Source organism: Scyliorhinus canicula, chromosome 20 (genome assembly GCF_902713615.1).
Source record: "Scyliorhinus canicula chromosome 20, sScyCan1.1, whole genome shotgun sequence".
NCBI classification, from domain to species: domain Eukaryota; kingdom Metazoa; phylum Chordata; class Chondrichthyes; order Carcharhiniformes; family Scyliorhinidae; genus Scyliorhinus; species Scyliorhinus canicula.
In genome coordinates this window covers 13,003,835-13,029,572 of record NC_052165.1, presented here as the reverse complement: position 1 = coordinate 13,029,572, position 25,738 = coordinate 13,003,835, and the positions used below count along the sequence as shown (strand labels likewise).

At 40.7% G+C, this 25,738-nt stretch overlaps 1 protein-coding gene across 7 annotated transcripts in view; it reads left to right on the top strand.

The window, feature by feature from the left end:
* si:ch211-272n13.3 (ankyrin repeat domain-containing protein 26) overlaps positions 1-25,738 on the top strand; it is a 165,680-nt gene that overhangs the window by 13,388 nt on the left and 126,554 nt on the right. For 6 of the 7 annotated variants that reach the window (XR_005458399.1, XM_038781157.1, XM_038781159.1 and 3 more), the window contains exons 3-7: positions 125-298; positions 4,234-4,340; positions 9,307-9,444; positions 10,709-10,845; positions 21,097-21,147. Coding sequence is in view for 6 of the 7 variants with exons in the window: in XM_038781157.1 (XP_038637085.1) it covers positions 125-298; positions 4,234-4,340; positions 9,307-9,444; positions 10,709-10,845; positions 21,097-21,147 (607 nt within the window). In the remaining variant the exon portion in view is untranslated. The remainder of the gene's footprint in view (positions 1-124; positions 299-4,233; positions 4,341-9,306; positions 9,445-10,708; positions 10,846-21,096; positions 21,148-25,738) is intronic. The other variant, XM_038781158.1, reaches the window with a different exon arrangement.

The window sequence follows — 25,738 nt, the reverse complement described above, 5'->3', positions numbered from 1 at the left end:
ACTTGCACTAATTGTAAAGTGTTGATAAACTAAATTAAATTTGTTAGATTTGTTTCTGGTTGACGGAAATGAACTTTATGCTTCAAAAATATAATTGTGAAACTTTTTGTTACATCATCCACAGGCAGTACAGTGCCAACAAGAACGTTGTGCAGTCATCCTACTGGACCATAATGCTGATCCTAACCTTGTGGACATTAATGGCAATACTGCCCTGCATCTTGCTGCTCTGATCCCTAACATTTCTTTGGTAATGCATTTGATAGAGCATGAAGCACACAGGAATGCTCGAAATAAGGTGCTTATATTTGTGCTTTTAAAAAATTTGTTATCTTTGCGTGTCTTTTTATGTGTTGTGCAAAATTACTTCACTTTTATGGATTATGTATGGGACGATATAAAGCATGTGACTTGTTGCTGATGATGCTTGCTGGTGCAATTCTTAAGGCCTGATAGATAGTGTTACTTCTCAGTAGAGCTCATCATTTATGGCATTTACTGCAAATCCAAATAAAACTACTTGTAAAATTGTATATTAATATAAATTAAGTTGCTTATAAAGACTTGAATTGTGCTAAACTCCAGTCATATTTGTAATGGTGGTCTGTGTATTAACATTGTGTCCAATTGTTAAATGCAGGGAAGGCAGTGGCGTAGTGGTATTGTTGCTGGACTAGTAACCAGAGACCTAGAGTAATGCTCTGGGCACCCGGGTTCAAATCCCACCATGGCAGATGGTGAAATTTGAATTCAATAAAAATCTGGTATTAAAAGTCTAAGGCTATGATTCAATTGTAAAAATCCATCTGGTTAGCTAATGTCCTTAGGGAAGGAAATCTGTTGTCCTTACCTGATCTCCAGATCTACAGCAATGTGGTTGACTCGTAAATACCCTCTGGGATGGGCAATAAATGGATGCCCACATCCCATAAATGAAAAAAAGAAATACCAATTTCCTACAGGAAAATCAGATAGGTAATTATGAATTGTACTATATTACAATGCATTACACTTGGTTTCTAAAGCAGGTTGTAGAGATTATAGAACAGTGAGCAGCTCCGAGTGATTTAATGTCAGCAACAAAATAAGAACGCTTACTACTGACCTCAAGGAGTCTCCACTAAGAGATCTATCTCTTTGCTGAGTTTTGGAAAGTAATTGGATTGCCATGTTTAGTTGGGATTCCCTATGTTGAGCTGCAGTTGTGTCATCAAGCTGTTCGAACACCCAATTACATTACAAAATTCTTTCAGCCAATTAGGAAATAAGCCCGAATAACTAAATAAATGCTGAAATACCATAAACTTTTAAAATACATCTAGTTTTTCAAACCAATTTTTTCAAGTTATGAGGCTGCTGAACAATTCTTATTAATAATTCTAGTTGAAAAAAATCTAGTAATTCATTATAATGGAGACATTAACAACATTCCGCAAAGATAACCCCATTATTTTTTCAGGGCCAGATCAGTTGTTCAGTAGGAATTATTACTCCGATTGCTATTAAAATTCAGTTACACCTCATTGTACACAACTTAACTATTTATGGGTTTCTAACTGCAATATGCGAAAGGAAAAGAAGTTCTCAACAAATCTATTGATGTCACTGATTTCTGGCTCTGGGAAATGGGGATTCCACAGTGAATTCTGTGACAGAGAAATGAATGGTGACTGTACCTATAGGATATTCATATTGGCCTGACATTGCAGTTAGATTTGATGGGGTAAAGATTGCGAATGCAAACAATTCGCCACCAAAGACCTACAAATCCCAGCCCCATGTTTTCTCAACCTGCCTAAAGGTATAGACTTACTCGGGCTCAATTGTTAAAAAGAGATTACCAATCACCCAGAACCTTTTTGACCGTGACCCATTATATTGATTCCCAGTTTCCATCACTTAATAAAGTTTGAATTTAAAACGGACAGTCACTTATATCATCCAAAAAGCATTTGCATCCATGCCAATTTTGAAATAGCCATTACAGCATCTTGGTGCTCAGTTTATTTTGGATTGAAACAGCTGTATTAAGTTAAATTGTTAACTCTTTTCCTTCACACTGATCATCGTGGAAATTTATTCCCATGAAAGGGAGATAGTTTCACGGTGCAACAAATTAATTTCTCAAATCTGTAGCAGGATTTTTGGATTTAGTAACCTTAAACTTGCAGGTTTTAGAAAGTGTACTTGGTATCTGGACCTTTTTTTGATCAATTTCTCCAGATGAATTAATCTAGTTCGAAGATAACAAAACTCTGTTTAAATAAAGTAACTTTTTTTAACATCCCATTTGATGAATGTAGTAATCTCTCCCTCAGCTGCCTTGCCTGCTTGTTGGTGTTCGTTTTCTATACTTGAATGTTTTCTCATGGCATCCTCAATGGCTGGTGTTTTTTGTCTTGATTTCTGCAGTGTGCCGTTAGCTTTTTAGACTTTGTTCTCCCATTACCATTTCACTTACATTTCCACATTACCAAACTAGTTTGTTTCAGAAATATCCATTTCATACCACTAAGGAGACCATTGTGAATATTTTCTCAGAAGCAAAAAAGTACTTCCCAAATTAATTCGGCTTTTGTAAACTATATATAGAATATTATGGTTTGTTATGCATTCCAAGTGAAAATATGATATTTGAATTGATAATCCATTGAGTTTTAGGGATGAAACCTGATGTCACCTGAACTTCTCATATATGCTACAGCCCTGAAAAACATTCTTTTATCTCTTTATGATGCTAACTTTATGATGGTTTTTATGGTGCATTTGTGATACAATATCATCATCTCTCCTATCCGGCAATGAATGACTTTTGAATTACTTGTCGAAGCTCTGTGGCATTACATTGTTTCTATCACTCTTAATCCCTCTTTTCCTTCTGTCGATCCTATTCTGCTCTTCCCTCAATTCTTCTTGTTTTTCTTTATCTGTCGTAGCTCTTTAGTCTTTTATTTTTGAATGAGAAGTGGTGGGTTGGCATATTCAGTGAGGATGACTATTTTTTACGGTGCAGAAGGAGGCCATTCAACCCATTGAGTCTGCACCAACCCTACCCCCATAACCCTACCTAACCTTTTGGACACTAATGGCCAATCCACCTAAACTGCACATCTTTGGACTGTGGAAGAAAACCGGAGCACCCTGTGATATATCAGATTGCCAATATACTGCCATTTTTTATGGTAATTTTATTGAACATCAAGGGAAGGAGGTTAGAATCTCTTGTTGGGTGTCACATCTGGTGTGAAGGTTATCTAACAATCATCAGTCCAAGACTTGCAAGCAAGGGAAAATGATTGATGATGTAGCTGAAGATGTTGGGCCGAGGCCACAGCCTTGAGGAACGCTTGAGGCTGAGATGATTGACCTTCATTTAACTGCAACTATCTTCCCTCATGTAGGGTAAGACTCCAGCTAATGGAGTGTTTTCTCACAATTCTTGTTGGCTAGGTCTCCTTGATGCCACTATTGGTTAAGTGCTACCTTGATGTCACAGGCAGTCACGTGTATCTTGCCTCTGGAATTCAGCTCTTTTGTTCATGTTTGGACCAAGGCTGCAATGTGGCCTGAAGCTGAGCAATCCTGGTGGAACCCAAAACAAGTACTGGTGAACAAGGTTATTAGTAAGTGGCGGAACTCTTGACAATTCCTTCCATCACTTTGCTGATGATTGGGAGGAGACAGATGGTGTGATAATTAGACAGATTGGATTTTTCTCTGCTTTTTGTGAGGAGGGCATACTTGGGCAATTCATCATCTTGTTGGATGTCCGTATTGTAACAGTTGTTTGGCTAGAAGCACAACTAGTTACGGTTCATACATCTTCAGCGTTACAGCTGGATGCTGCAGCAACCCAAAGCTTTAGCATTATTCAGTGCTTTCAGCCATTTCTTGATATCGCATGGAAATGGATATTTCTGAAACAATGGTCCATATGGTGATCACTATACTTCCCTATGCCAAACATGAACAAAAATACATTTGTAAGTAGTTCTGTCAAAATGCAATTTTGTATGACAACTTTTAATGAAAAGTGCCCCAACATTGTGAAGTTGTAAGATAGAAGTACATTTTAAAATCTTTAATCATTAGGTTAACCTGCAAAGCTTGTAAGAATTCAAATAAGAGCTCATTTTCATATGTGGAACTGACTTAACATATCAATAAGTTGTGAAATTGCTAATTATTCTGCTGTAGTAATTAAATAATTTGAATAAATTTTGTTTCCAAAAGGATGGTTGTACACCTTTGCTGTTGGCTGTTATTGGGAATCATCAAGAAATAGTGGACTTTTTGCTTAAAGAAGGTGCAGATGTCAATGCCAAGGACAAAACTGGGAGGTACAGTTTACATTCTAAGACTTAAATTACTGTAGTAAGAACTTGTTTGTGCAAAATTTGCATACCTTGCTACCTACTTCTTTATGGAATTCTTGAAGTAACACCTATCAAGCACTGATTATTGCTGTTGCTATGCTGTACTTTCTGGTTGCCAGCAACAAGAGCTCATGTGTGCAAGAGAGTGCAAGAGGAGACATTCCATTGCTTAAATTGAATCTGATGGCTCAAATTCTGTCCTTATTTTTTTTGAGAATGTGCATTTGATTCCATTCATTGAGAATAATTAGCTCCTCCAAGCATGTAATTTTAATATTGGAACTACCATCAGAGATCATGACATTTTTTTAGCTTTTGATGTCATAAACTAATGTCAGTGTAATACCTTTCTTCATTTAGCAAAGGGTAACAGCTTTGAACTTTGCACGTTTACATCCTCCTCATTGTTAATTAAGGGATGAGAGGCAGGAGAGTAATGCATGTGGCTCACTGGCACAAAGTAAGTGTTAGAAATTCGAGTCACCTAGTCAGCTTGCTTAATGTATTTCAAACAACCTCACAATCCACAGTTTGTACAATTTTTACCCCTGCCTCCCCATTGCCACCGACGAACAGTTCCTCAAACATTGTCATAAACAACCTCCACCATGTCTCGAAGTCCCTGACCCCCTCAACTCAAATTTGATCTTTTCCAACTGTAGAAAGTCGTACAGGTCCCTCGGTGGCATATCCAACCTCCAATTCAGCAAGGTCCTTCGCCAGGCAATTAGAGAAGCGAAGGCCATAACATTGGCCCTCACCTCCATTAGCTCTGTAATTTCCCATAGCCAAAGATTGCCACCATTGGGTTTGGCTTGATCTCCACCACATTTTTCTCCACCACAATTTTGGACAATGGCCCTTGCCCGAACTTCTCGGCCACCCCTTGAAAGAACCCACTCATCCTTGCCTGATTCGTATGCACCCTGTGCACTACCTTGAACTGAATTAAGCCCATCCGCGCACAAGAGGAGGTTGAGGTTGAATTCACCCTTCACACTGCCTCACACCACAGACGCCAGTCTATTCCCCACTCCTCCTTCCACTTGCACTTGATCCTACCCACTTGTGCATTGTAACCCATTCCCTCGTCACCTGAATCCCAAAATATCTGAAGCTTTCCCTAGCTACCTTAAATGGCAACATCCCAAAATTGGCCTCCCGCCCCACCACATTCACCAGAGACACCTTGCTCTTCCCGGCGTTCAACTTATACCCAGAGAAGGCACCCCTAGCACAGTCTCCATCCTTCTCGTCACCAACTTAGCCAGCACCTGCATGTCTGTGTTCAACAACAAAATGGGCCTATATGACCCACACCCAACAGATTCTTCCCCTTCAGGATTTACGTGATTGATGCTTGCATCAGTAACTGGCAGCTTCCACCTACTCCAATGCCTCACTAAACATCCCCAACATATGTGGAGCCAACTCTGTTGCAAACACCTTATAAAACTCTGCCGGAAAGCCATCCAGCTCTGGAGCCTTCCCCGACCATCCCCTTAATAAGAACATAAGAACTAGGAGCAGGAGTAGGCCATCTGGCCCCTCGAGCCTGCTCCGCCATTCAATGAGATCATGGCTGATCTTTTGTGGACTCAGCTCCACTTTCCGGCCCGAGCACCATAACCCTTAATCCCTTTATTCTTCAAAAAACTATCTATCTTTACCTTAAAAACATTTAATGAAGGAGCCTCAACTACTTCACTGGGCAAGGAATTCCATAGATTCACAACCCTTTGGGTGAAGAAGTTCCTCCTAAACTCAGTCCTAAATCTACTTCCCCTTATTTTGAGGCTATGTCCCCTAGTTCTGCTTTCACCCGTCAATGGAAACAACCTGCCCGCATCTATCCTATCTATTCCCTTCATAATTTTAAATGTTTCTATAAGATTCCCCCTCATCCTTCTAAATTCCAACAAGTACAGTCCCAGTGTACTCAACCTCTCCTCATAATCCAACCCCTTCAGATCTGGGATTAACCTAGTGAATCTCCTCTGCACACCCTCCAGTGCCAGTGCGTCCTTTCTCAAGTAAGGAGACCAAAACTGAACACAATACTCCAGGTGTGGCCTCACTAACACCTTATACAATTGCAACATAACCTCCCTAGTCTTAAACTCCATCCCTCGAGTTCACCTCCCTCAGCCCCAGCGGCTCTTCCAATGCCTACCTCCTCTTCCTCAAATCTTGGGAACTCCAATCCGTCCAGGAAACACCCATATCCCATTCCTCTCCAGCCTGCTTTGCCCTATACAACTTCTCATAGTACCTCCGGAACACCTAATTTATCTCCCTCGGTGCTGAGACTACCTCTCACCTCCTTTCGCACCTTAAAGTTTCCCTGGGCGCAGCTTGCCTCCTCAGCTGGGGCCAGCATACGGCTCGTCTTCTCCCCAGATTCATATTGAACCCTTCTCGGCCTCCTTCCCCATTGCCTTCCCCATCGTCAACCTGTAGAAATGCCCCTGCAACCTCTTCCTCTCCGCCGCAACTCTTTAGTAGGGGCACCTGCATAACTTCTTTCCACTATCATCCAATAGCCATCCATGCTCCTCCCTCCTCCGGTCATTGTGTGCCTTGAGCGAGACAATCTCCCCTTGGACCACTGCAATCAATGGCTCTCAGAATGTGGCTCCCGACACTGCCCCATTCTGATTGATTTCCACATACTTACCGATCGCCGACCTCACCTTTTCACAGAATCCCTCATCCGCCAACAAAACTAAATCCAACCTCCATCCTGGCCTCTGAACCTACCCCTCGATGAGCCTCACCTCCAGCAAATGTGGTGCGTGATTGGAAAATACAATTCCTGCATATTCCGCCCCACCACCCGCAACAACACCGCCCAGCTCGCCACAATGAAATCAATTCTCTAGTACACCTTATACATGTGTGAGAAGGAGTACCTCCTGGGTTCTTAATCCTCCACGGGTCAACCATTCCCATCTGCTTCATAAGCCCTCCCAACTCCTTCGCCATCCTCAATCTCCTCATTGACTTGAGGCTTGAACTGTCCATCCTTGGTTTCATTGTGGAATAAAAATCACCACCCATAATCAATTGGTGCATATCCAGATCCGGAATTGTTCCCATAAAATCCCTCCCATCAACCCATTCGGCGCATACGCATTAACGAGCACCACCTGCATCCCCTCCAACACCCCATTCACTATTAGACCCGCCCCACCCCTCCAATTCCATCCCGTACTTCCTCTCTCTGTACTGTAGGGATTCTATGGGTACAAGTGATATCGTCTTAAGTTCTTTGTGATGTCATGCCTTTTCTGGTTCCTCCAGTATGCCCCTACTTTATACCCTGGCTAGGTCTGATTTCCTGCAGTTTTGTCCATAGCCCCCTCCCTGTATCTGACCTGGAAACCTAACATCTTGCCTACAGGAGGTCCAACCATCTATCCCAGATTCACTAGCAACATTTTTGTGCCCTTTGACGTCCATCGACACCAATATCCTCTTTGGCATCAAAATTGGTAGTAGCAGTTCTCTACGGGAAGCATGTTTTTTAAAAAAATGTTGACCCTTTAGTCTTCTCTGAATTGCAAACATTACAATTCATACTATTACTGTTCAGAACATTTCCACAAATAAAACAAACAACATATTAATCGGAACATCAGAATTGAATGAAGTAACATACTTACAATTTCCTACACTTCTGAGATTCCCAGATACGATTAACACCAGTAAAGGCGCATGTTTACTGTCACTCAGGTCATGTCAATCCTGTTTTTGCAGGATTTCCAACCAACGCACCAAGTTCATGATCTGACCCTTTGATACAAACTCTCAGCTCTTTTGCATCCCTGATCTTTTTGCACTGATATTTGCAATTCAGTCCCTTTTAGCTCGCTCTCTACGTTGATGTCCCAAGTGATTCTGCAATTTTATCTATCTTACTGTCAAACAGAAAACCTTTTCACAGGAAGCTTTGCATGACCTCTCCTCACTCAAAATTTTGTGTTCCTCTTTCTGTCTCTGTGTGCTTTCTCTTTATCTCTACCTGTGCACTGATTGTCTTCTGCCTTTGGCTTTCATTTGTGTTCCCAGTTCTCCTTTGAATCACCGGCTTTTGCATTTTAACTTCCTTCCTATTGGTGTACTTCCAGGTCAAGATTCGTCAGGTCTCATGGATTGGTGTTTCTTATTCAAAAAAATTACAATTGACCCTATTACAATTTATGTAAACTCTTAAAAGTCATTTGCAAAAATTCTTAAAAACAATCACAGAAACCCCAGACATCTTAAAGTAATTACAAATTTTCCTTATTGACAGTGCTTCAGGGTCAAAGGTTGTCACTAGTCTCACTACAGCATTAGTCTATAGTTGATCCCTTCAAAATGCACACTTGCAGTCCCACTGAATCTTCTGCAGTTTGGCGAGACTTCTGTTTCCCTGTCTAAATTTATAAAGTTAATTTGTAAGTACATAGATAGTACATAGAACATACAGTGCAGTTATTGGGTTGCTGTAAATACTACAGTAAAATTTGTATCCGATGTCATGGATCAATGGGTAAGCCCAACCACTGTCATAAATTGCTTTGTTGCCAAATTGAAATGGCATCACTAGCTTTTTGTGACTGTTCCATAGTATCAAAGAGAGTGTTTGACCCAGTACTGATGACAATCTCACATCAAACGTGGGAGATGTCTTAAATTAATTTGCAGCGAGGTGGGGAGGAATCAGTGTGGTCACTGATATCACATAAATTGTCTGCATGAGTCATTGATTACACTTCAAGGAATTCAACATTCAAATACTTTAAAAGCTCAATCCTGAGAACAAAAGGAGTCAATTAGCTGCTGTGGCAGTCGTAAAAGAGAGGAATATATTTTTAGCTATGGTTTATGATTCAAATATATGACGTGGGGCAATGAATGTAAATCTTTATTTTATTTTTTCTAGAACTGCCTTGATGATTGCAGCAAGTAATGGACAGATTAGTTTGGTTAAGTTACTTCTACGTTATGATGCGGATGTTTCTTTAAAAGAAGATAAAGGATGGACAGCTGAAGATCATGCAATGATGAATGGACACCATGCGTATGGATTTTTCAATTTCATTTATTCATGTTCAGTGGTGTTGGCATGGCAAGGTTATTACTAATGCGCCTGAGGGCTAATGTGTAATGGTACAATCTGTATGTCTCCATATAAAACCAGATCGCAAAGCCATTTTAATCTTGCCCGTGCAGCAATTATTGCCAGTATTTCTGGCAGTTCATGTGGTAAGGAGCTCGGTCAGGTTCTGTTGATTTTCAAACCCGTGAACCTCTACTGGAGAGGGCATATATGTGGATATTCAGTGAGAGGGCAAACGTATGGAAAATACAGTTCAGTGTGAGTTCATCCATTTTGAATCTATGAAATGTAAATTGGAATTTACAACCGACTCAAGAACAACTTCTTCCCCACTGCCATTAGACTTTTGAATGGACCTACCTCGTATTAAGTTGATCTTTTCTCTACACCTTGCTATAACTATAACATTATATTCTGCAGTCTCTCCTTCCTTATGTATGGTGTGCATTGTTTGTACAGCATGCAAGAAACAATACTTTTCACTGTATACTAATACATGTGACAATAATAAATCAATATTTTCTTAATGATGAGAGACTAGCAATTGTGGAGGAACAAAGGAATGTGAATGCCCAAATGTGTTTTTTAAAATTTAGTACAAAGGTCAAGAGGCAAATAGAATGTTAACCTTATCTCAGGTGATTGGCATACAAAAGAAGGGGAAGTTATACTTCAGTTATACAGAGCTTTGACCGGAACCCATTTGGGGCACTTGTGTTAAGGATTGGTAGTATAGACTAGGTTAACCGGAATAATTCCGATTTAAAGGGTTAAATTATGAGGGCAGATGCGCTGAATGGTCTTTCCTTTTACATTTACGGTCTGTGGTAGGTAGGGTATGATTTCAGCTGTGACCTTGAACCAGGGAAGTCTTAACAAACACGACTGGACTTGGCTGTGATGGGCAGGTGGAAAGTGGCCAACTGAGTTTATACTGGGATGGTCCCCATAAGGGCCAAAAGCAAGTAGTCATTGGATAGATCTTTTATATAACCGACACACGCAAGCTGGCCAAATGATCTCCTCGCTATATCTTCTATGATTCTATGAATGAAACAGCTGTAAATTTGTTCTTGTTTGTAATATTGAGATACTGCCTACAAATTATTATTTTATTAATTAACATAATATTTCCATTTTTGAAAAAGCGAACAGTTGTGCAAAAATATTTCTTTCCATTTGGGAGGTTCTTGTGTAAGTAAAATCTTCCATCTGATTTATCCAGTTGTTCACATCTAATCACTGAGCACGATACAAAAAAGAAACTTCATCAGTCACCATACTATGGAGCAAGCAAGGTGAAAGGGGAACATGCTTCTGCAGTAGGTTTTGCACTTGGAGGACCAGCCACAGACAAAGAAGGTGAGTTTGGAAGTAAAATGCAGAAAGATATATGTTGAAATGTTTTGAAAATATTTCTGCATTGTGGACTAGAATATTTTAGACTGTAGTTTATTGAAGATATGGGCACAGCAATTTAAATATCATTCATGTACTGTTTTTGGTAAGATATGTACGTCAAATTGTGTTAAAAGTAGCTGCAGATGTATAGCTATGAATGTTTGATGCAAGAACTTGTTTGTGGAAAATAATTTAAATGTGATCATATTTGAGTTCAACGGTAAATTTTGTTTTCCCTTTTGAAAATACAGGCTAAGTATAATATTTTGAAATGCTGCGATAGACCCTCCATTACATTTATTGATTGAAATGTTACAAGTATATATCAAATAGAAAAATGTGGCTGAGCATCGATTTGTGCAAGACCCAAGCTGAACTTTCCAGTAATACTCTTTTGATGTTTGTGTAAAAATTTAACTTTCTGCTGACCACCAACTTTGTATATGTCTGTAAGTGACTCTTAGTCATATGAGTGAGTGAGTACCTGATGTCACTGAAAACGGCACTGCTTTTGTCAATCATTTTTAGCAACAGTTCCTTAGTCATCATTCCAGATCAACTAGAATGCTGATCTGAAGGCATGTGAACTGGGAAAAATCGATACCTAATGGATTCTGAGTTTGTACTTCATTACTCTTCGGTCTTGAGTGCTTCCATCTTGGAATTTGAGTCATTTAAAAATATTGATCAACGCAGTTCTCTGTGGAGTTCTAATGTGCTACTAACATCTCTAGTTTATATCTATTGGAATGAAGCACAAACTATTGTCGATGGCCATTTTCCTGAGAAAGCTGTATTAAAATTTTAGTTGGCCTGTTTTTCAGTATTATATTTTGAGAGGTAGTGATGGAGGATAATGGAGAGCATTTGTAACAAGAAACTTTGAACTATTCTGTTAATTTCACCAACCTAACTATAGCTCTTCACGTGAGTGTTTACATTTCTGAAATGAACTTAAAATGGATATGAAGAGCAAAGAAATTACATTTAAATAGTTTAGCGTCTAACATAATAGAGAACACAAGTTTTTTTTATAAACAAATAAAATAGTTAGAGATTAGTCAAAGGAAGGGTGGAGCCAATCAGGAACAAAAGTGGAGATCTTGTGAAGGCAGAGACACTACATGATTACTTTCCAGTGCAGTGGAAGGAAGAAAATGGAGAAATTAGTTAGGTTCAGAAAAGATAGAGGAGGTACGTAAATGCTGGGCAGCGCTACAAAGTAGAAAAGTCACCCAGTCTGATGGGATGTATGCTTGGTGGGAAGTAAGTTTAGAGATGGTGAGGTTAGGGTCACAATCTTCCAATTCTCTTTAGATAGAGTAAGATAGAGTATGAGATTAAACTTGCTCAGAATATAAAAACAGACAGTAAAAGTTTTAAAAATATATAAGACAAAAAAGAGTTGCTAAGGTAAATATTGGTCCTTTAGAGGATGAGAAGGGAGTTTTAATAATGGGAAATGAAATGGCTGAGAAACTGAACAGGTTTTTTGGGTCGTCTTCACAGTGGAAGACACAAATAACATGCCAGCGACTGATAGAAATGAGGCTATGACAGGTGAGGACCTTGAGAGGATTGTTATCACTAAGGAGGGAGTGATGGGCAAGCTAATGGGGCTAAAGGTAGACAAGTCTCCTGGCCCTGATGGAATGCATCCCAGAGTGCTAAAAGAGATGGCTAGGGAAATTGCAGATGCACTAGTGATAATTTACCGAAATTCACTGGACTCTGGGGTGGTTCCGGTGGATTGGAAATTAGCAAACGTGACGCCACTGTTTAAAAAAGGAGGTAGGCAGAAAGCAGGAAATTATAGGCCAGTGAGCTTAACTTCGGTAGTAGGGAAGATGCTGGAATCTATCATCAAGGAAGAAATTGCGAAGCATCTGGATAGAAATTGTCCCATTGGGCAGACGCAGCATGGGTTTGTAAAGGGCAGGTCATGCCTAACTAATTTAGTGGAATTTTTTGAGGACATTACCACTGCAGTAGATAACGGGGAGCCGATTGATGTGGTATATCTGGATTGCCAGAAAGCCTTTGACAAGGTGCCACACAAAAGGTTGCTGCATAAGATAAAGATGCATGGCATTAAGGGTAAAGTAGTAGCATGGATAGAGGATTGGTTAATTAATAGAAAGCAAAGAGTTGGGATAAATGGGTGTTTCTCTGGTTGGCAATCAGTAGCTAGTGGTGTCCCTCAGGGATCCGTGTTGGGCCCACAATTGTTCACAATTTACATAGATGATTTGGAGTTGGGGACCAAGGGCAATGTGTCCAAGTTTGCAGATGACACTAAGATGAGTGGTAAAGCGAAAAGTGCAGAGGATACTGGAAGTCTGCAGAGGGATTTGGATAGGTTAAGTGAATGGGCTAGGGTCTGGCAGATGGAATACAATGTTGACAATTGTGAGGTTATCCATTTTGGTAGGAATAACAGCAAACGGGATTATTATTTAAACGATAAAATATTAAAGCATGCCGCTGTTCAGAGAGACTTGGGTGTGCTAGTCCATGAGTCACAGAAGGTTGGTTTACAAGTGCAACAGGTGATTAAGAAGGCAAATGGAATTTTGTCCTTCATTGCTAGAGGGATGGAGTTTAAGACTAGGGATGTTATGTTGCAATTGTATAAGGTGTTAGTGCGGCCACACCTGGAGTATTGTGTTCAGTTTTGGTCTCCTTACTTGAGAAAGGACGTACTGGCGCTGGAGGGTGTGCAGAGGAGATTCACTAGGTTAATCCCAGAGCTGAAGGGGTTGGATTATGAGGAGAGGTTGAGTACACTGGGACTGTACTTGTTGGAATTTAGAAGGATGAGGGGGGATCTTATAGAAACATTTAAAATTATGAAGGGAATAGATAGGATAGATGTGGGAAGGTTGTTTCCACTGGCGGGTGACAGCAGAACTAGGGGACATTGCCTCAAAATAAGGGGAAGTAGATTTAGGACTGAGTTTAGGAGGAACTTCTTCACCCAAAGGGTTGTGAATCTATGGAATTCCTTGCCCAGTGAAGCAGTTGAGGCTCCTTCATTACATGTTTTTAAGGTAAAGATAGATAGTTTTTTGAAGAATAAAGGGATTAAGGGTTATGGTGTTTGGGCCGGAAAGTGGAGCTGAGTCCACAAAAGATCAGCCATGATCTAATTGAATGGCGGAGCAGGCTCGAGGGGCCAGATGGCCTACTCCTGCTCCTAGTTCTTATGTCTTATGTATATGGAAGGCTGCCAGAGGACTAGACGATTGGAAATATTACACTGTTCAAAATTGGGGAGAAGGATGAATGTGACAACAAAAATCAGCCACCCGAAAAGTGTTCGGTATACTTTTGAGACAATTTGAGACAAAATTAATTGGCACTTGGAGAAATACAATTTAATCAATTACAGTATGGTTTTGTTGAAGGTGAATTATGTTTGCCAAAAGTTTTTTTTCTCTTTGAAGCAACAAAAAGGATTAATGAAGGTCGTTCAGTTGGTGTGGATATATAGGGCACGATTCTCCTAAAAGGGAACAAAGTCCCCTCATGAGCACATTTAGCTGCGTATTTCCCAGCACTGACGCCGAGAAACACGTGGCACACATGGCGACTCACATTGAATAAGGGGCCTGAACGGTGAATGCACGGCTGAAGCCCTTTTTTTGCACAGTGGGGAGCTCCGCCCGCCGGAACTCCCCACTGTCGTGAGAAATCGGGATGCCTGGGTACCCTTCCATGCCACCTGTGCACCTTGGCACTGCCAGGGTACCCAGCTGGCACCAGCAGTGCCATGGTACCATCCTGCCCAAAGGGCAAGCAGCTGAAAGCCTCCGATCTATTTGGAGACCCCCCATGAGTGCCACTCCATTCTCTGAGGCGAAGGGATTGAATAGCGCAATTTGCATATTAGAGTGAAATTAGCTGGCACATTGTGGGCGGGATTTACAGCGCAATGTCTCGCCAGATTCCGTTGAATCTCGCAAGGCGTTGCAAGCTGGGTAGATCCCAGGAGCGAGTTCTGGCTTTCAGCAGCTACACTGCACCGCTGTGAGCTGCTTTTTTGGTGCAGCGTGGCCGTTGGATCGAGCCCATAGACTTTCAAAAGATGTTTGAAATACCACATTATGAGCTTGTCAGCAAAATTAGTGTTTAAAGTGACAGTGGTTTCATAGATATGAAATTGACAAAGAAAAGAAAGCAGTATTGCTGAATTTATGCTTTTCATGGTGGAGGGAGGTGTATGCACTGGTATATCCCTGGTGTTGGTATTGGGACCCCTTCTCTTGTTGATATTAATGAAATGGGCTTTGGAATACAGGGCATAATTTCAAAGTTTGCAAAAGATGTGAAACTCAAGAATGTATTAATTAGTAAGGAAGACAATAATGAGAAGAGTAATGGAAATGAGCAGATAAATAACATGCAGATCAACATGCAGTGCTTCACACTTTTGTATGTTAGTACTGAACTAAATGGTACAATTGTAAAGCTAGAAGGACCAGGGTTATTTGTGCAGGGCAAGTTGAGATGTTTTTTATCTCGACTGATACCAGAGATAAGGGGCGAAATTCTCCGACCCCCAGCAGGGTCGGAGAATCGCCCGGGGCCGACGGAAAATCCCGCCCCCGCCATGTCTAGAATTCTCCCACCCGCAAAAAGTCGGCGTGCAGCCAATCCCGCCGCCCGCCTTGGGGGCCGGTGGGAGGCTACGGGTTTCTGTGCTGCCGTTATTCTCCGGCCCGGATGGGCCGAAGTCCCGCCGCTGAGAGGCCTCTCCCGCCGCCGTGGTTTGAACCACCTCTGTGCCGGCGGGATCAGCGGCGCGAGCAGGCCCTCGGGGTCTTGTGGGGTGGGGGGGGGGGCAATCGGATCCCAGGGGGTGCCCCCACGGTGGCCAGGCCCGCGATCTTGGCGGGCGGGCCAGTGCTGTGTGGGGGCACTCTTTTTTTCTTCCGCTGCCTCCACCATGGCGGAGGCGGAAGAGAATCCCCCAGCGCACATGCGCCGGTGGTGACGTCGGCGGCAGCTGGCGCATGTGCGAACCGGCGAAGGCCTTTCTCACAGGCCTGGCGCCGGGCGTCAAAGGCAGTTGCCGGATTTGGCACCAGTCGGTGTGGTGCCAACCGCTCTGGCGCGGGCCTAGCCCCTCAATGTGAGGGCTTGGCCCCTAAAGAGAATTTCGCACCTTTGAGGAGGCCCGACGCCGGAGTGGTTGGCACCACTCTGCTACGCCGGGACCCACCGCCCCGCTGGGTAGGGGAGAATTTTGCCCAAGAACTTCAGTTAGGCGGAAGACTGGAGAAGCTAGTATTGTTTTCCTTGAAGCAGAGAAGGTTAAGGGAGATTTGAAAGAATGTTCAAAATCATGGAGAATTCTGATGCAGTAGATCATAGAATAGAATCCCTACAGTGCACCGTTCCCTAAAGGACGCCATTTGGCCCATCGGGTCTGTACCAACCCTTTGAAAGAGCACTCTAACCTAGTCCCATTCCACTGCCCTGTACCCGCAACCTAACCTAAACATCTTTGGACGCAGAGGGACAATTTAGCATGGCCAATGCACATCTTTGGACTGTGGGTGGAAACTGGAGCACCCAGAGAAAATCCATACTGATGCTGGTAATAGTCCTAACCACTGTGCTGCCCATAGCCTCCTAGCATATCTCCTAAGATAAGGAGAAACGTTTTCCAGGGATGGAAGGGTTGTAACCAGAATATAGAATTAGGGTAATAACAGAAAATGCTGGCAATATTCAGGCAGCATCTGTGGAGAATGATACAAAGATTTAGATGTTTTAGACTGATGACCTTTCATCAGAACTTCGACATCTGCACCCTCTACCCTCTTGTGTTCTATGTCTCAGAGTATTTCAATTCCTTATCTCAACTACCTGTAACTTGAGTGTGTGTCTGAGCTGCTGAATGCAGAGACAAGGGTGTGTGGTTGGATGGGTCACCAGTGTTGTCTGATTTTTATCTTTCAACATCCAAAACCACAGCCACAATATCATATTTAACCATTTTAACTTTTATTTTATGCTACAAGTTTCCAAAGAGAGATAAGTGGATCCTGAATACACCCAGATTGGGATTTTAATTTTTCAGGTGAAGCTTGCTCAACTGGCATTTACATTCAGCATAAACAGTTTGCTGGACTTCATAAGAGGTGCTTTCATGGATTTTTCTTTGTGATGCCGCCTTATCTTGTGCAAAGGACCATCTCTGGTAGCACTGTGGTTAGCACTGTTGCTTCACAGCTCCAGGGTCCCATGTTTGATTCCCAGCTTGGGTCACTAGCTGTGCAGAGTCTGCATGTTCGTCCTCAGCCTTCGTGGGTTTCTTCGGAGTGCTCCGGTTTCCTACCACAAGTCCCGAAAGACGTGCTGATAGGTAATTTGGACTTTCTGAATTCTCCCCCTCTGTACCCGAACATGCGCCAGAATGTGACGACTAGGGGCTTTTCACAGTAACTTCATTGCAGTGTTAAAGTAAGCCGACTTGTGACAATAATAATAATTATCATTATTATTGAAGCACACTAAACATTGATCCCAGGCTGCCATTCACTGTGAGGTAGAGAAAAACTCAGATGGTCATGAGGTCTGTGCCTGGTGAGAGAGCAAGTAATATTTTTGTGAATATTTGTAATGAATCGCTGGAGGATTTTATACACTGGTCCTGGTATTTGGTGCTCTTGTATAACAATGGGAACAGGTAATATGCTGATGTTGAGATTTGGTTAAAATGTCGTCGCGCTGTACAGAGCTAGCATTTCACATAGAAGGTTTGCAGAGAGGGGGCAGATCTTTGGGCTAAGGCTTCAAAATAATAGCTCATCTATGAGGCTATGCCCCAGAATCTGATTCTCGGCTCGGCTGCAACAGCAGTGTTCATTAAACTTTACGTCAGCTGGAACATCCCGTAGTCCTTGCATGATTTCAAAGTGGTGAAGCTCACCACATGACATGGTAATTCATGAGTCAGTCTTGAGCATTTAATACAAGGCCTTCATACAAGGTCATACCTATCCCGGCACCAATGGCTTACTCCTGTTATGCCCTGGTCTTTAGGATATTCATTACATGATGGGGTTCATTACAAGGAGATGGTATGAGCTAGGTGAGTAGTAGGTGTCCCTCATCACTCAGCTGCCATCCTATCGCTTGGTCCTGCTGTTTAAAATTGTAAACAATAACTGCTCTAAGCATATTGTGAATTAATGTGCATGGCGCTGTGCTTTCATTGAAAATGAACTGCAGATGCAGTTTGGAACATGGCGCAGGGTCGGAGAATTGCCCGGGAACGGCGAAAATCCTGACCCTGCCGTGGCCAGAATTCTCTGCCACCTGGGAATTGGCGGGGACGGGACTGCGCCGATCGGCGTGCCCTCTGCGCCGATCGGCATGCCCTCTGCGCCGATCGGCAAGCCCCCTGTGGCGATGGGCCGAAGTCCCGCCGCTGAGAGGCCTCTCCCGCCGCCAACCACTCAGTCGCGGGCCTAGCCACTCTGCTACGCCGGGACCCCCTGCCCCGCCGGGTAGGGGAGAATCACGGCCATGGAATGCAACATTAGTACAATCAATATTTTCCATCCAACAAATCTGACATATCTCTGATTCCTCAGTATGCAGGACACTATCAAAGTGTTGCCATGTCATAGAGGGCATTGCGCAGCAAATTAGCTGATATGGAAAAAGCCCTGTGGTTCCTTTGAGCCTGTGGCATAGAAGCTGAAAGCTGCAATCACTCTGCTGTTGTGTGTGCTGTGAACAGTAGTTGGAGATCAAACTGCAACATCAGGCAATCATTTTCAGTGCTTCGTGACAATAGCGCAAGCTAAAATATAGTTTCTAGAAATTAGCACCTCATAATCTGTTCATTGGGTTATACCAGGGAGGCCTCTGACTATCCTCTGATACTCCGTGATTAATTTGGCCCTTCTCTCGTCTTCCACTTTACTGTTGCTTCAGTATAAGTTGTCAGGAGCTGAGATTTATATTGGGTATCCCATTGTGTCAGCCCTCTGATCCAAGTTCAATTATTGTTTTGAAATTGAATGTTGTGCAAGAGTAGAACAGAATTTAGCAATGGCCATCCTGTGTATAACTGAAAAGTGATCTTGTTACCTACAATTAGACCATAGAATGCAGAAGGAGACCATTCAGCCCATCGAGTCCCTCCGAAAGACCAATCTACCAAGGCCCACTCCCCTGCCCTATCCTCGTACCCTGCACATTGCGAATGGCCGATCCACCTAACCGGCACATCTTTAGACTGTGGGAGGAAACCGGAGCACCCAGAGGAAACCCATGCAGACACATGGAGAACGTGGAGACTCCATAAAGACAAAGGCCGGAATCGAACCCAGCTCCCTGGCGCTGAGGCAGCAGTGCTTGCACGTCTGCAATGATTTGGCACTGGACGAATAGTCCTGTGATTTTGCCATAAATCTCCAAGAACTCTTAGTTGAGCGATGTCCCAAATACTTCATTGATAAAGAATCCTTGCAAATTCACCTTGAAGTACTGGTAGATATTCAGAACCATTGTTAGAAGGCCAGATTTCTCAAATTTGGACCCAGTGATTCTGTCCCTACTGTAATTTATGTCAGGCTGTTGTTGCAAGTTTGGGCATTTTCTCAGTGCAGCCTGAAACTGAGTGGATTTATACAGATAGTTTTGCAGCAGAACTCTGCAGTGCACCAGATGTTCTTGAACCTGTAGAAGTGTAATAGCCAACTTGCACCCTTCCTCAACCCAGGGGAGAAGGCAGAAGAATGATGGAGCAGATCCGATGGGTCTAATGGCTTAATTCTGCTCCTATATCTTATGGTCTAACACTTATTTTGGGGCCCAAGTATCTAGCACCAATTGGTCCAGTTTACATAACCTTTTGCTGAGTATTCACAGCTTTAAAACTGGGGGATGAAAATTAATTACAGGTAGAGGTAAAGGAATACTGGATCTAGAATTGAATAGAAATCGCCCATTTATAGTTTCTGCAGAATAATAGCATTGTGAAACTTAATCCAAAGTAATGGTTAGGAGCACACTATCATTTTATTAAAAATGCAATTTGGTTACTGTAAATCAGGTCCAATTGTGTGAACATATATGTATTGCTATAAATAACATGCTGCTTGTGATGCGGAATGTGTCAACCAGTGTCAAAGATTTTAATCACTGCTCAGCTATTGTGGCTGAAGAAAAACAGCAATTTAATACACCGCCATTAAATGGTAGTGTAATGTATTTATTGCTTTCCAGTGACTAAAACTTGCAGTGCTTTCACTCCAGCAATAATTACACAGTGCAGAAAAAATGGAGACTTTTAGCAAAAGTTAAAAAAAATGTAGTAATCAACAGTAGCAAGTCATCTTTACTTTTGTATCCTACGACCAACCACTGCCAATGGGACTTCCCTCTATTAAAGAGAACTACATTTTGAGAAATAATACTGACTCTTGCTGCTTTAAATAAAGTTGCTAAACATGCTGTATATGAGTAGGGATTACTGGAATACACCGGAGTGTGAAATTTTCTCCGGTTGGGATTAATATATTGTTTTGGACAAAGACAAGAATGGAGAGTCTTATTCTGCATCTGATCAAGTAACATCTGACTGGGAACTTGAAGAGACTGGAAGACTAGAGTAGAAACGTTCTTTGTTTCTCAGCTATTCTTTGATTTGAGGACAAGACTATCAGTTAAAATAATGATTTTAATGCGCAAAATGTAATATTTGCTGTGCTTTATACAACCAAACCATTTGCATGTCTAGTTTATTAAAAGTACCAAGGAAGAGTTGTCTGTAGAATGCTCAAGATTTATATTTTTGTATTTGTAATTTTTGTGGAACTAGACTATTTCCATTTGAGCTCATTTTTTTCAGATTGTATTTCGAGGAAATCATTTTGTGTAGCCACATGGTGAAAATTACTGTGTTTTGGTAAAACTACCAAAAACCTTGTTGGTAATTTGGTTTCAAACTGTGTTTCAGCAACTTAACATGGGCTGCTCAAATTTCTTAGTTCAAAATTCAAAAATTTCTGTTTGAATAAAATATTTTTTTAATTCAAAAGGCGGGGGTAAATCTTTAAAATTATGTTTCCCTGTTTGTAATGGTCTTGGCAGAAATGTTGTGTTTAGAGTTCAGCTGTTTTAGTTCCTATTTTCTCTTGTTCCTGACTTTGTCTCATCTGTTCCTCATGTCTTTTCCTGTGGACATAGAGTTTCAGGAGTCTCCTGAACAGAAGTGGAGAACAAGTGATTCTGAGAAAGGTAGTATTAACAATAGAAGCTGTCTGACAAAATAATGTATATGATTAAACATTGTCCCACTTGACATCTACGTTTCTCCTCTTTTTGCACAACATTTGCTTTATTGAGTTCACTTAAAAATTGATTTGCTCTGATTTTCCATGATGTATTTGTGAATGAACACCCCTGTGAAACTCCAAAATTGTTTTAAAATCGATGTACTGCATAAAGTTTACAGCAAATGTTGGTCAAACAATGGCTAAATGAAATGAACTACATAATTATGTTTCAGAATATTTGAAATAGCCAATCTTATTCTGCTTCATTAATAATCAAAATTTATGCTTCCTTAGTCTCTCAAAACTGCAAAACCTTATTCTTTAAACCTTTCACAATAGTTGTGCTCCATTTTTCTGTTTTTGAGTGAAAGTTTCACTCAAGTGGAGGTTGGAAAGTTGTCACATCAGCCAGTTGAATATTGTGGACTATTTTTCCAAATGTCTCCCCTCCAAACAAAAAAAGTGTACATAAATTTAATTTATTCTGTTAATGACCAACCTTAATTCATGTATTGTGAGTTGCTTGCAAAATGGTAGTATCTTAAGCTCATTAATATAATTTGTCTATGGCACAGTGCTCACAGTATCGCACTTGGGTTTGTGAAACCAACTTTTAAGATTAAATTGAGTTCTCTTTCTCCTGAATATTAGAGGAAAACTTCAACAGTAATTTTCAGAGAGACATATTTATTTCCTCAAGTCTATAGCATGCCAACGCGTGACTTTCAAAAGCATCACATCTTGTAAATATATCAAAGTACCATTGACTCAATGTTGTTGACTCAAAGCAATTCTGTTTGGTCATTGAGCGAATGGAAAATGGAGCACTTGTTTAGTTTTTTCTGAAAGCTATCAATCCAAAGCAGGATACTACCAATGAAATCACTTTTAAGAATTTGGGGTGTTGGCTTAAGTTAGTAGCTTGATTTTTTTTTCCTCCTGAGAATTCATTTAGTAATTGGCCTGTTGTTGAGGAGAGTACTTAATAAAAATAACATCAATAGCTTCATTAAAAGATTTTTAGATGCTAAATCCCTTTATTTAACAAGAGCTAACAACATACTTAGTAATGCCTTTGGCATACCAGGGAACAAGTATAAATTATTTTTGTTTGAAGAAGTTACGAGGATTTAAACTTGAATAAAATAAATAATGACACTAGCAAAAGTATAGGAATAATGATGTCCATCCTGTGTTTTGATAATCATAGGCAGCATTGCACCATTGGAATATCTGCAATAATAAAACAATCCCATACCTGTCCTTTAATAATGACATGCTTTTAATGATTTTATTACCTATACCCTGTTTTAGGACTTTCATTCTGAGGTGAATTGACCAGATTTTCCTTGCTATATTTCCGCTTACTTAATGCTGGTGTTCCCACAAAGATCAAGCTACAAAGTAGCCAATTTGACTTGATATATCATGCTTTGTATACATTATCACGGTATAAAGGCATAAATATAGTGATATGCAGCTGAAAATTAATCAGTTACTTTGTTATTTCAGACTCATTGGGCTATATGACGGTAGCTAGCTGTAAAGAATTTGAACTGTGTGACCGCTCACCAACCAGTAATCTGATAATTAATCCAATAAGGACAAATGTGCTTCATTTCTGTCGCACCAAGCGTAACTTGATCACTTTGCTATCATTAAAGATAATGAAGGAACGAACAAGAGGACATAACCTTCTTCAATTTGTTCTTGCCAATATACTTGTCTGGACAGTGTCCATGACTATCACCAGAGTATTTGTGAAGACAAAAGACTCAATCTTTGTCTGGCATTGCAGCAATAAATATTAGAGATTCAGAACCGGTCAAGCAGCACAAAACTGGATATTCATGAGGAGCTGTGAGCCATCACTAGCTGCAGAATTGTACTCTACATTTCGTATCCTTCGGCATATCCCTCCATCTACTATCATTGTAGAGCCAAGGGACCAGTAAGTGAGTATCTTCTGCCAAAAGTGCCAAGTGGATCTTGGCCTTCTGAGATCACCAACTTCGCAAAAGCCACATGATGTCAAGATGGCTGAGCTCACTGGACAAAGTAGTCAATGGGTTCTGACAACATTTCAGCAGTACGCTGAAGAATTCCAGAACTAACTGGGCCTCAGGTTGACCTTTTCCAGTGCAGTGACAACGCTGGCATCCACCTGACAAAGTTCTCCATACCTCATTACAGCCTTGGTCCAAACATTGACAAAGGAACTGAATTTCAGCAGTGAAGCGTGAATGACCTCCGATGACATTAAAACAGTACTTGACTAAATGTGGCATCGTGGAACCTTTGTAAAATTGAAATTAATGGAACTGGGTGGGGGGGTGAAACTGACTGGAGTCATAATGAGCACTGAGAAAGATGGTTGTAATTGTTGTCAGCCTATCATTTCAGTCTCAGACCATTGCTGTAGGAGTTGTTCTTTCCAATCATTTTAAGCTGCTTCAGTCTTCCCTCGATCTTCACTTTGGAAGTGAGGATGTTCACTGATTGCACGGAGTTCAGTTCCATTCATACATTAGATAATCAAGTAGTCTGTAGGCACATGCAGGAGGACCTGGATAATATTTAGGCTTGGGCTGCTAAATGACGAGCTATACTTGCGCCACACACATGCCAGATACCTGACCCTCTTCAGCAATCGCTTCCCTATGACATCGAAGGCAATTCCATCGCTGAATCTGCCGCAGATTACAACCTTTTTTGACAGCGTTAATAACCTAAACTTTCCCAGAATTCACCTGGTAGGTATTTCAGCTTTTAATTGTCCTATAGGAAATCTGTAGCTGAATATCCCAAAATTTCTTTCTATCTTTTTCATGATTCAGATAATCTTTCTGTCTGAAGTAAAATACTGTCAATGAAAATATTATAAATTGCAATTGATATACCCTATTGCTAAATAATACATATAAGGTATTTCACAGTTTAATTACTTTAAAAAATACATGATTAAATATATGGTCAAGTGGGAGAAATTAACATAAATATTAATGTCCAGTTTTTCAGTTCAATTGTGATGTAACATTTTTTTGTAAATCAGCTATGAAAGACAACTGGCTACAAAACATTTGTCATTGATCAGGATTCCAGTTATAATGTCCATTAATTTACTAGAAAGCCTCTCAAAAGAGAAAAATTGATTTCCATTGGAAAACAATTTAAACTTTTTTCCCCTAAAAGGTGTAGATGCTGTAACATATTTTAACTATGCTTGGTTTTTACAGCTTTGCATGTTACCTAATTCATATAAATGCAGGAAATGCTGTATTTTAAAATAGATTTTAAAATTTCAGAATTATTGAATGCATGCTGACTCAGCACACTATAATGAAACGTGGGCTATTGTCTGCTAACAGAGATCCATCAATATTTTGAGGGTTCGTTCATACTGCACAAGTTCGGTGAAGCTAATGGGAATCTAGGAAGAGACCTCAAATTTCTCAAAAGGAGGAAAATTATTTTAAGTGTCTCGGTGTAGAAAAGGCACTTTTTGTTATCAGATCTTTCTCTTGACTGCTATTAGAACATGTGGTGTAGTGGATTTAACTATCCCTAAAAACTTCGGCCCTCAGATTTTAGGTTACATTTTTTTTTTGAGTTCATTGCAATGTGGCCAATGCGCAAGGAGGTTTTCTTGACATTGCCTCAAGAGAAGCTCTTTGGAGATCTCATTTTTTTTTAACATCATTAGGATAAAAAGGGAGTAAATTTTTATGTCCAGCAGAAAAGTTTTGTATTAGCTGATTTCACTGGAAAATAAAATTTATCAGGGTTTATAGTGTGGCTGGTATGTTACCAGCAATCTTCTCCACGCAGTGAATTTGAAATACCAATCACATTTCAAGGTAGCATGCCCTTCATTGTGACTGTTGGAAGTGAACCATTATATTCATATGAGAGGACACTGCCTCGGTTTTCTTTACTACTATCATATAATACATTTGTTACAGCATATTGAAATGAAACAATTAATTATTTTAGATTGTCTATAATATCAACTCTATTATGTAATGGTCGTAAGTTTTGAATGTAAATCTTCCTCCATGAATAAGGTTCTGTTACCCTCACCTTTTATGTCTAGCTACAGCCTTGCATTTTAATATGTTTGTTGTGATTAATGCTGCATGATGTCTGTTGCCTTCTTTGTTAAAGAACTAAAGTGTAAATTTTAGGAATGGTGAAGAGCACCTGTTAATGACATGGCCTATGCTGTGAAACTCAGAAGATTCATTCTCACAAGGAGGCTTTTCCCTGTATTGAACAAGTAACATTCATTTACTTGTAGATATTGAGACATTGGAGCAGTTGAAATATCTGCCGTAGTTTTCTCATATTTGGCATGTAAGCAAGATTTGTTCCAGAGGTTCCCCCTGGGGCTAAGTTGTACAGAGTGTGTGTCATTTGCTATACGAGTATAGAAACATCACAACTTTGAGAAACCTGCATAGATTATAACTTGCAAATGGATATTTCTTTAATGTTGTTTATTCTAGAAATACAACATGATGAGGCAATTGTCCAAAAATAAGGAAAACCAAACT